The 12,007-nt window shown below is 34.9% G+C and overlaps 1 protein-coding gene across 2 annotated transcripts; it reads left to right on the forward strand.

The window, feature by feature from the left end:
- Nucleotides 1–1,164: 1,164 nt before the first annotated feature.
- Nucleotides 1,165–11,661, forward strand: LOC129793735 (zwei Ig domain protein zig-8-like). Of its 2 annotated transcripts, none has more exons than XM_055833980.1 (7): nt 1,165–1,724; nt 8,332–8,552; nt 8,732–8,864; nt 9,212–9,331; nt 9,440–9,542; nt 9,697–9,794; nt 10,741–11,661. In XM_055833980.1, exons 1-7 carry the CDS (start codon nt 1,637–1,639, stop codon nt 10,857–10,859), a joined length of 882 nt encoding a protein of 293 aa, XP_055689955.1. In that variant the 5' UTR covers nt 1,165–1,636; the 3' UTR covers nt 10,860–11,661. The 2 variants fall into 2 exon arrangements, with proteins under 2 accessions (XP_055689955.1, XP_055689954.1); XM_055833979.1 differs by having other exon boundaries at nt 8,332–8,549.
- The last annotated feature ends 346 nt before the right edge of the window (nt 11,662–12,007 follow it).

The following is a 12,007-nucleotide window of genomic DNA, read 5'->3' on the forward strand; positions in this document are numbered from 1 at the left end:
AATATGTTTGAAGAGGATTTTTGTTAACCCTTTCGCGACATTTGGGTCACAAGTTGATTTAAATAAGAAAATAATCGATATTTTTGGATTTCTTATTTAAAATATATTTATTACTGAAAACTTTCGAAGCTTATTCCCCCTTCATCAGGTCCATAAGTTGGGAAAGAATGTAGATTTTTTAAAATTGAGCGTTATTGAGATTCTGTGAATTTTCTGAATTTGCTTTTTATTTTTTTAAATTTTAATGTGACACTGTTTAATAAGGCACGAATTAGTAAACGTTAAAACAGCGGAAAGAATTTCTGTAACGATTTTCTATAACTAATTTTTATAAGTCTCTTTCCCAATGCCAGAAGCTTTATTTTAAAAAAATCTTAATTGGTTTTTGTTCTAAGTTGGTTATAGAACATTTAAGAATTAACTACAAAATAATTTTTCGGAATATTGGGACTTATTCAACGCCCAAGAAACTCTTGAAATCTTTGATTTTCGTACTGAAATTTCAAGATTTTAAGCGAATTTCAAGAGCTTCTTGGTCGCTGAATAAGGCCCATTATCCCGGATAGTTTTCTTTTGACAATCTATTTAAAATATTTCTTTGTAATCATTTTTCTAAAATCTTTTCTTTAACTGACTTTGTTAACCAAATTGGTTAACTTGAAAACTATTTCGCAATTTTGGTACATTATAAAAAAAATTCTTAATAAAGTTCTTCAGATAAAAAAGAATCCAGTCAAATCAGACAACAATAAGCTTTGTTACTATATACACTTCTCACTTTTAAAATGGGATTTCCATTCAAATGAAATTGATCAAACTCCCTTCCCTTTTGTGCTTTTTTCAGCTTTTCACGTGCATTTGTTCTTCTTATTGTATACGGGAATAAATTGTAGTTTCAACCCTCGAGTAGGAATGCAGTTCAATTTGATGTAATGGAATTCCTTGCAAAGTTGCGGAGTGTTGGTGTTTTTGTTGCTCTCTTCAGCAGTATTTTGGTTAAAGTTGGGGAAAATGTGGAAAATTGTATGGGGAAAGTGAGGAGAAGATGAAGGAGAATATACCCCAGTCTGTTGGAATTTCCACATTCTCCAGAAATTTTCCCCACGCAATTCCCCTTTTTGGTTGGAAAATTCACCAGAATTGAGCTTTTCATTTTGGTCTTTCAGTGTGATTTTGCATCTTCATGTGGTTGCACGTGCAAAAAAAGTCCCATACTCTCAGTGCTCTCCCAAGTGTTTGGGGTGTCTCTCTCTCTGAAGTAGTTTGTTCCCATATATAGGCACACATTTTGGGGTAAATTGTCAAGTGTGTGCGATTAGGTAAAGGATCATTGGGACAATTTTATTTGAGGACAATGATCAATTGTGGGGTGTTTTGTGTGTTTTTCCGTGGGAAATGAGCCAATTAGGGCAGAGGACTGTCGGTGGTAGAGTGACAATTGGTGCTAATCCGTGGATTACACAATACTACAATGGATATCAAGATCGGATTAAGTGCTGCAGTAAACTGGACAATACCAATTCAGTGTAGATTTGTATAAATTTTTTGGGAGATTTACTGAACTTGCGTGATTCCCACACGCCCATTGCGGAATTTACCCTCAAAAAAAAAAGAAGGAAAAGAAATCTCGACGCAAATGCGTGTGTGCGAGAAAATGGAGAAATATCTTCATCACACCATCAAATTTGGGGTGTTCATCGCAATTTTGGGCCTCGCATTTCAAGGTTCGTTTTCCATTTGCCGCAAAAGGAGCATCAAATTTTTGCCCTCAATCTCATTGCTATGTGTATTACTCCACTCAAATGGGCAAAGCGCGCGAGGGTGAAAGTTTCAAGTATCAATTCAGGCGAGAGGGATGCTTATATTGAAATCAATGGAAAGTCAATCAGTGGCAGAGTTCTTCGGGGGTGTCTAACCCAAATCACTTTCTCTCTCCCCTTCAGCATGCCGGGGTTTTGTCGCCACCCACCCATAGAACATTTGCATGCGGGAGGGTGGTGCGTGATTCTTGCGGGGAATTTCATTACGTATTTTTTTTATATCGAGAGATGAAACACCATTTCGATGCTCCTTCAGTACACCCTGCCCTTTGACCTACAAACAAATTTGTTCATCTTTTTTTTTTCCTACGTTTTCTTTTTATTTTCTCTTCCGAGGCATTTCAATGGTTGTTATACGTATAAATATTGACTTTCTTTTCTTGGAATTACTTCAGATAAGATCCATTGATTCATCTTTTGATTACACAAAATATTTATACTCACAAAAAAAATGAATCATTAAAAATTAAGCTCAGAAGAGATGGGAAAAGTAGATGGATAGGAGCCTAAGAGGGAGTGCACAAGGAGAAGGAAAACACATGAAGCTTATTTGCGATCGTATTGCTTAAGGGTACTACTTGACTTTGATTGAGGATTTAAGAGCTTAATGTGAATTTCGCGAAAGAAAAAAATAATTCAAATATTAATGGTTCAAAAATACGAGAAGACTGTTGAAAAATGCAAAATGTATTTGACCTTTAAATCCCTACGTGAATGCCTAAACTGAAATATACATAAACCATCAACGTATGTTAAGGTACTTGACAGCTTTCAGTTAGGGTTGAATTTTTAGTTGAATCCATTCTTGTCTTGATTCTTTTAGGATTTATCACCTTTCACCTCGTTCGCGAGTTTATGCCGCTAAATTGCTTTCCTCCAGCGTTCTGTAAAGTGGGTCGCATAGAAATGGGTTGAAAAGCTCACAAAAATCACATATAATGAATCACGAAGCCGAATAAATCCCCTAAAGGGGTAATTCTATTTTTGAACGTTTTTTAACTTTATGGGTGTTTTCTTTGCCTTCCGTGTTGGTGCAAGAAGGGGTTGAAATCCAACAAGGAATTGTCCTAATGTTTCTTTAAGTCTCTTAATTTTTTAGGTCATCTTTTGTAATTAATTTGTAAAAGCTCACTGGTGAGATTAATTTTTTTCACCATTCTCTTGGACTGATTTAGATTAAATTAAATGTGAAAAAATCAGTTAAAACAGAAACAATTGAAAATTCTGATATGAATATAAAAGACTTGAGGGGTAAATGGAAACAAAAGCTCCAAAAAAGCTCCTCAAGACACAATGCATTTTGCTCAAATATGAAAGTAATTAAAAAATGTTTTTATGTAGATAGAGAATTCATAGTTGAGAAAAAAATAATTTAATGTTTCTTTTTTCAAAGTGTGGGAAGTATTTATTTTACTCTATGTAATAAAAAATTTATTGATAGGAAAAACTCATAGAAATTAAATGCAGATTTAAGTCCTAAAATATAAAGAAAAATCCATTTAAATCTTTGAAATCAATTAAAAAAATATATGTAGGTAATGTCAGAATATTCCTCAAAGTGGTCAAAATATTATTGAATCACCTCCTAATAAGAGTTTCCGAAGCTTAATATTTTTTTTTTTCATAAATGAGGAAAACAATTATTTTTGCAAGAAAAAGGAATTAGACGAAGTCTCGAGGCTCATTTAAAATTATAATACCTATATTATAACTCTCTACTACATACCAACATGTGCTCTACTTTTCGTACAAATTAATTATCTCTCATTTAATTTTCAACCTAACGATATAACTGCATCCTGCAAGGTTTTTGGGTTTTATATAAGAAATCTAATTAGGAGCAACTTTGTAGTTTCTTTGTGAGTTTAAATTTAAGTTAAGACACGTTGTGCTATTTTAAGATAGAACCCATGATCTCAGAAAATTTTAGATGAAATATTCTGCTATATATAAATCCTCATTCTATCGATACAGTGTACATAAGATACATACATACATATATGTGAAGCTTTTCAGTTGAAAGTTGTACGAGTTGTCATGAATAAATTCACCTCTTGAGCGTTTGCCAAAGCAGTACACCCCTGTAACGCGGATGGGGGAATGGGTGTGAAGATGATGTGTGAGATCAGTCGTGTTTATCTTTTCCCTAGCTTATGGGGAGGAGATCCTTATGCTCTGACACTTTGCAAAAGAACTACGACGGCGGCATTGCGGGGTATGGATGAGAAAAGCTCCGGCAACAGTCGCTATCATCATCTCTGACAGATTTTCACATACTCACACTGAGATTCCTCGACATTTTGCCATATTAGCTTTAGTGTAAAAAGAGAATTAGTTGGTATACCACAATCGTGGCATACCAAGTATTGTAATCATCGGAAAAACCGACCATCTCAGATCGGGCTCAAACTTGGTATGAGCACGTTTTAGACATCCCACATTACGAAAATGGTGGTGGAAAAATTTTGATCCGGCCGGCCGGCCTGCCGGCCGGCCGGCCGGCCTCTGCGCCAAACTTTACCTTATAACTCGAGAACAGTAACAGATAGAGACTTCCGGTTTGAAGTTTTCTATAGAAATGTGGGTGTAAAATTTCATTTTTTCGCATTTTCAAAATTCAAAATGGCCGCCGTCCGCCATTTTGAAATACCGTCAACCACTTCCTTTACAGCTAGAGGTCTGAAATTTTAGTATGTTGTAGTGCTCAGTGAGATATTTTCATCAACAAATCATACTTCAAAATCGGTCAAGCGGTTTAGCAAATATGGCGGCCTAAAGCAAAAAGTGTTTTTTCAATATAACTCGAGAACGGCTTAACCGATTTTGACCATCTTGGTATCAAATGAAAGGTATTGAGAAGCCCTACAACAGTCTAGAACATTCCAAGTTTCAAAAACATCCGCAAGAGGCGCTAAAATCGAAAACAAAAATTGCCTAACTTTAAGGGGCAATATCTCCGAACATCTGTTATAGATTTCCTTTAAATTTTGATATGTTGTAGCCTGACTCAATATCTTTCATCAGTCCGAAAATGAAGAAAATCTATGTCTCCGTTTAGAAGATATAGCCATTTGAAAAATTCTTGAATTTGAAAAGTTCTAAGAGCCATATCTCTTGAACGGTCTGTCCGATTTTGCTCAATTTGGTATCAAATTAAAGGTTTTGCAAAACTCTATAACTTTCCGAAACATCAGAAACCTCTAGAACCATTCCTTGTGGACAAAAAGTGCAAAAAACTGTTTTGGTAGAACAAAAATCCGCCATTTTGTGTTCTGGAGGTGACCTTGAAATGTAACGCAATATACATCAGATTATAGCTTATTTCAATAGCTTTCCATAACTAGTCAAGAAATTTCTGTAGGTCTAATAGAACTTAAGATATATGCATTTTAATCTGTCAAATTGCTTAATTTTACAAAAAATCGACTTTGCCTACTAATACTACTCACAAATTAAATTACAACGCATAGACTGACCCATCCGCGTTGTGGTATACCAACTCTAATAACTGGACGCGTTATGATTGACTTTTCAAATTAGAATTGGCCTTTGGTGTGGTGACGCGCCACACTTGTATGATGTTGTGGGGGTGTGTGATGAAAACGGATAGAGAAGTGGCAGTTAATCCGAGAGAATCCTCGATTACGGCGTTTTATGGATGGTGCTATTCTGGGAAAACTCACTCCCTACATAACATGCTTGCTATGTGTAGTATTCTCCGGGTACTCCGAGTGTAACATGGGGAAGCACACGTTGCTCTAGTGTCGATGCAATGATGGAGAATCGTATGGAAAATTACGGGCACGCTATCACGCTGAGGTATCTCAATTTATGACAATGTTCAATAACGGAGGCTCCCGGTGTTTCTCAGTGGAAAATGAGAAATTCTACGCTACGGGTTGCCATGTACCAAAGTCGGGTATTCTTTGATGATGGAAATTCAATTTCGTTTTATACATGAGCCCTCCCCAACACTTTTATATTTATCAAACACTGCTCTACTTGTGTGTGCACCTTCTGTTTGTGAATAGAACACTTCGGCACTGATTGAAAGTTTTCTTGGTTATTACATGCTATTGAACTCATGTTTATATGCAATTTACCTCCTTCACTCTGTTGGGCACAAAACTTCATCCCACCCATCAGCCACCCATCCACATTCTAACCACTCACAAAATGAACTTTTACCAGCAGAGGAGGCACCCTCACACCCCCATATTCAACAAACCCCGTCTACCACACAACCACAGAGACCTCACGATATGGTTTTCCCCCAAACCCACCCCCCAAACACCCTCCCAAAATGCATTCCCCGGCTTCTATGTGTAGTTTTCTCGTTGCATTCACAGGGATTCGTTTTCCGTTGCACAGTCATTCGCACCAACAATACATCGCGCTCTGTCGTCGCCTGAGCAGGTTGCAGCACCTGAGTTAATATGAAAGCTTGAATACTTTTTTAGCTTTTCACTTCCGAGTGTAAATATTTTTCAAGAACAGGAAGGAAAGGAGATGTGAAAGAGACATGCAAGTAGCTAGCAACAAGAAGACTTTTTGCCGTTTAGCCATTTTGACATTATTATACTTTTGCATTCTATTTTTAAGTCTGGAAAAGGTTAGATGGGGTCAGGAGGCTTTATTACATACCTACATACATAGGTAGATTTATTCCCCTGTGGATATTTTCATAAGATTTACATTCCCTTTAAAGGAATAATTCACAATTATTTTGAAGCTTTTTTAAGAGAAGAAATTTTATTTATTCAACAAAGGATTTTATGCGGAGTGTTAAAATATTTAATTACTTTTGGTATTTATTCTTCTTAATCATGTGTTGTAGAGTGTAATGAAAGACTTGGGAAAATAATGTTAGTTTTGTCGTGAAGTGCTGGGAAAACTTTAATTGAATTGATTGAGAATTAATGAGCTTTCATAATTTTCCAGGAAAATAATACAATTTACGTTCTCTTTAGGATAATATAATACAACTAAAATTGCTCTCATATTGAGCATAATGCTCATTGAATTATCTCTTTGTTCTACATATGACCTAAATTCACTACATTGAATTTATTTCTCTAATTTTAAAAATTAACTTTAATTATAAATAGAATTTTGGGGTAAATTTTCTCAGATAAATAATTTATATGATTGAAAAAAATATATGTAAAACATTTATCGTTTAACCAATTTGAAAAAAGCTCAATCGATTTTGGAAATGAAGACGAAAAGCTTTAATAAACTCAACATAAACTTTTACATTTCTTCTGACTTTAAATTCGGAATAAAATAGGAAAACACAATGAATGAATTCAAATAATTGAAATCAAACAATTTGTAGAGATATTTTTACTCACTTTTGTGAAGAAGTTAATTTTGCTTGTAGCACGCCTGAAGTACTTTGAAATTGCGGAGGAGTGAATGTAGATCATGAGGGTGAAAGCTCTTTGCTGACTGACTTAGAGACATACTTACATAGTTATGTGGAGGTGTGAAGGTGCTTCGTATATAATTATCATAGCCTGTAATTACATAGTCTGAGTCAATTGATGTCGAGAGTCTGATATTCATGATAATAATAGATATTTGAAACCTCACAAGCATATATTTCTAATTTAAGAAATTCATGTGGGTTGTTTTTGTCAATAAAGAGAAATTGGAGATTCAGGATTATTGTTTTGACCACAAAGAAGTATTTTCTTCTAATTAAATTTTCATTTTTTCAGATCAAAAGACATAATTTCCTAGTAAAAAGCAGGAAGCTAATCGATGGTCAAAGCGGAAAATTCTTTGAGTTCCTCAAAAGAAAGAAAAATTTATGTCTTTTTCTGTCATTAAAATTTGTTAAAATTGTTAAATAAATTTCATTTATATTACAACAATAAATTGTTCGAGAAAATCCATTTTACTGCATTTACCACCTCTTCTCTATTCAGATAAGAACTGTTGAATTTTTTATGGAATTGTGTCACGAATATTTGAATGAAAAATGCATTCATACATTTCTCATTCCACCGCCCTCCCACCCACCGCCCCCTCACCCTCCCCGAAGAACTCCCTGGGTTATGAAAAATTTCTATTGAATTGGGTTTCTTGTGGAATGTTTGCTACAAAACAGCTACATCGCAGTGAATATTCGAAATATTCTCATTTCATTGGAAACTTGTGTCAAATCGTGCTATATATGACTTATTGATATTTTATTAGGAAATAGGAAACGTTGCGTATATAATTGTATACTATGTATTAGTGCGAGAGAAGAAAAAGTAAAGCATATGTATATGGTGTTCTGAGAAAGTCCATAAATTGATTCCTGGGTGAGATGCTTTTACTACACATGCTCGAATCGGAGATTGGCACCCATTGGGGAAGGGGGTTAGAGAATAATTTCCGGTTAAGTCGTAAAGTCTCCTTTTATGATTCCTTCGCAAACCGTCCGTTGAATTTAATACAATGTTCAACACGAGCTGCGAATGATGGTTGATGTTGTGTATCCTTATCTCGTACTTTGTAGCTCAAATGTGTTTTGCCGAGAATGAATCCGCCGCCAATCTTCAGCCCTACTTTGACTTTAACGTTCAACGGAATGTTACGGTCATCGTGGGTCAGACAGCTTTTCTCCATTGCAACGTTGAGCGTCTCGGTGATAAGGATGTCTCCTGGATACGAAAGAGGGATCTTCACATCCTCACAGCGGGAAGGCTGACCTACACATCCGATCAACGATTCCAGGTTGTGAGTGGTTGCTTCTTTTTCTTTTTTTTTCTTTTGCTACCCTTGCTACCTATAATTTATTTTCTTATTATTTCCGTCAAGCTTTTTTTTGGCATAAAAATAAATTCTTTAATTTATTGCTTAATATCTAGAAAATTCTAACTCTTGAAAAATTGTTGAATAAAATTTAATTCTTGTAGATTTATCGAAGGCACAATTCCACGCAGTGGAATTTAATGATAAAATACCCCCAAATGCGAGATAGTGGGGTGTATGAGTGCCAGATCAACACGGAGCCAAAGATGTCCTTGTCGTATACCTTAAATGTTATTGGTAAGTAGTCTCATAATGGTTTCATATTGTTGTTGTTTAGGGGGATAATCAAGTACCATCTCTGTGGGGAAAGTCATGAATTTTAATGATAGCTGCAGCAATTTCATCATGAGAGAGTATGTGGAGGGATTTTAAAGATGTACCAACTTTCAAAGTTTTCAATCCATTTTAAACATTCCCGCCACGCAAGAGCTTTTTTCTCTCTAGAAACTTTCCCCCATATTTTCCCAGAAGTCCCAAGTACATCATACGCCTAACGTACATATAATAAAATTTATGAAAATCTCGGAATCCCTCATTTGAATGAAATTTAATGTTTCAACAATAATTTTAAATCAATATTGCAGAACTGAAAGCTGATATATTGGGTCCATCAGATATCTACGTGAAATCTGGCAGTGATATTGATCTAATTTGTAAACTATCACACCGTTTGGCGGAAGGTGGGAATGTATTCTGGTACAAAGGTAGGTGCTTCGGTAATATTTTGCATAAAATCACCATACATTTGGGCCTGTTGGTGTGCGGGAGCAGAATGAAAATTAAATAACATGAATATCCTCTCCATCGAACAGACAGTGATATTTTGGAGGCAGCAACAAATGCAAATGAAATTTCCAGTGATACCTCCAGGAGGATTACAGTGGACACCGACTGGGCTGATGGATTAACTTCCAGGTCAGAGAATACAAAATGCACCCCATGCGAGCCATTTACCCATTCATACCCACATTTTGGGGCCTTTACGCCCATACGTTAATCACTTTCAATCCAATCGTTTTGCATTTTAATTCCATGATGGTCCCTCTTTAAACTTCTACCCCATACACAGGGTGACTATTCGACGGGCTGTCCAGAGTGACACTGGGAATTACACGTGCTCCCCTTCCATTGCACCACCTGCTCAAGTCTACGTTCACGTGATTATCGGTTAGTCCCATTTGAAAATTTCTTGAAAACTTTCTTAAGTTTTTTTTAGAGTTAAAAAATTGAAATTGAGGGATTGTCGTAATTATTTTGATGAGACTTTTTTGACCTACTTCTGAGTGAAATTTAAGTCTTGAAATTTTTTCATTTATACCCATTAAACAGCCTTTAGTTTTATTATTAAATCAATAGTATAATTTAGTAAAGAAAATTGTAGGATTTATTGTAATTTGTTTCTATAAAGTTTTCAAAATAATTAGACTATCCCTGAATTAAAGGAGTTTATTCATTTCTATAGCTACAGCTTTGTATGTTTTTAGTTTATATTTCAAAGTATTTTTTTTAATAAAGCTTGTATGTAATTTTTGTCTAAAAACATGTAGATTTTTTTTGAATAATTTGGCTTGTCGATGCAACTTTATAGGATATTCAAAGAGGAATCTTTTCTTTCCAATTATGATTTTTCCATTCAAGCTACGTAATCAATATGTTACGTATGATACCGGGAAATCCATTAAAAATTTTTTTTTCTAATTTTCTATCCTTTTATAAAAAAAATGTTTTAGTCTTATCTAGAGTTACCTATCTTTATAACTTGAAAGCATTTTAATGAGAATTTTGATTAAAACGTGTGCTGTGTTGTTCAATTACTGAGGCAATATTAATTTGTAGAAACATAGAATTACGCAAGTTACTTTTTTCTTTTTATGTAAATTCAGTGTAGACCGAATTTTATATGTTTTGTTTTTACAGTAAGCATATCATTTTCTCTATGCTCAATGTCTATATTAGTAGGAGTGCTGATATGAGCTTTTTTATGTTGACTGAGCTTTTTTGTTGTAATTAACCATGGTAGTGGATGCGGAATAAATTTGTCGTGACTTTTCATTCTTTTTTCATGAATTATAATTAAAATACGAAAAAAATGCAAACATACTGGAACCGACAGGCGAACACCCCGCAGCGATGCAACATAACTCAACACCACCGCAGCACGTCTCATTGTGGTGCACCCTCTTCCTCATTGCAGTGATCCTAGCTAATTTACGTCTAGCGGACAACAGATGAAAGTGCGGAGGTGTTGTTAACTTGGTGTAGAATGGATCAACATAAATTTAGGATTTGTGAACTCACCCCCCATGCAATCAAGTGTATGCGTGTAGGGGTGGTTGCGTGAGAATGTGTGACCCTCGTGAGAAGGAAAATATAAATTGAATTTCGCATATGTGATCATTTAGGCAAGGTATAATAGCTGTGAGTGTTTTTGAGCACTCAAAGTGCTACAAGAAAAGTTATATATGAAGTGAATTTGTTGGGTGCAGTGTGTTGCGTTATCAGAAGTTGATTGTGTACATTTTCTCGTGGCAAAAAGACTGAAACAAATGACTTTATGAAGTTGAATTATATAGTTTATCTTGAGTTAATATATCTCCCATCTATCCCCTCACCACTTTTGACCACATCAGAGTATTTAACATCCCCCGTTGGCTATTCAAGAGTGCTTAAGAACACTTAATCTCCACTTCACTACCCCCACTGGCATTTAAAATGAGATTGGGAATTTCAAACTTTCTCAAATCACATTTAATAGGTGAAGTTTTAAGAATTTTAATTTGTTTAAAAAAAAAGATGAAAAAAATATACGAAAAGAGTAAATAGTTTTATACTTTAAATTCACTTTCAACACAGCGTTGTAAAAAAAAAACAGATAATACACACATAGGAGAATAAAATGTAGAGATATTTTTATTGTCTCTATATTAGAGATAGAAAATACCGAAGACATTGATGGAGTGAAGTCGTGTATAAAAAAAAAGTATAACACTAAGTTACTTAATAAAAGAGATTAAGAAAGAAAAATCGAAAGAAATGTTTTATTTGGAGTACAGAGATGGAAAGGATTTGCAGCTTTATCCTGCGGAGTTGCTGAAGGATTAAGGGAAAAATATGGAATGAGAAGAAAAATGTGGAAAATTGACTGAATACATTCGGATTCTATCGAAAAGTTATGTAATATAGGGGAACTAGGGGCTACGTGTTACGGATTATTCTGTTGATAACTCGATGTTTATTCTATGGATATTTTAGCTGTGTTTCTTTCAGACACAGCTTTTCAAAAAGCTTTTTTTCAAAAGTGGCCGCTAGGGGGCCAAAAATCAAAAACAAAATTTTCGATGAATATCTCGAAAACGCCCTTATCGATTTGCTTCAATTTT

This window comes from Lutzomyia longipalpis, chromosome 3 (assembly GCF_024334085.1).
Source record: "Lutzomyia longipalpis isolate SR_M1_2022 chromosome 3, ASM2433408v1".
NCBI lineage: Eukaryota > Metazoa > Arthropoda > Insecta > Diptera > Psychodidae > Lutzomyia > Lutzomyia longipalpis.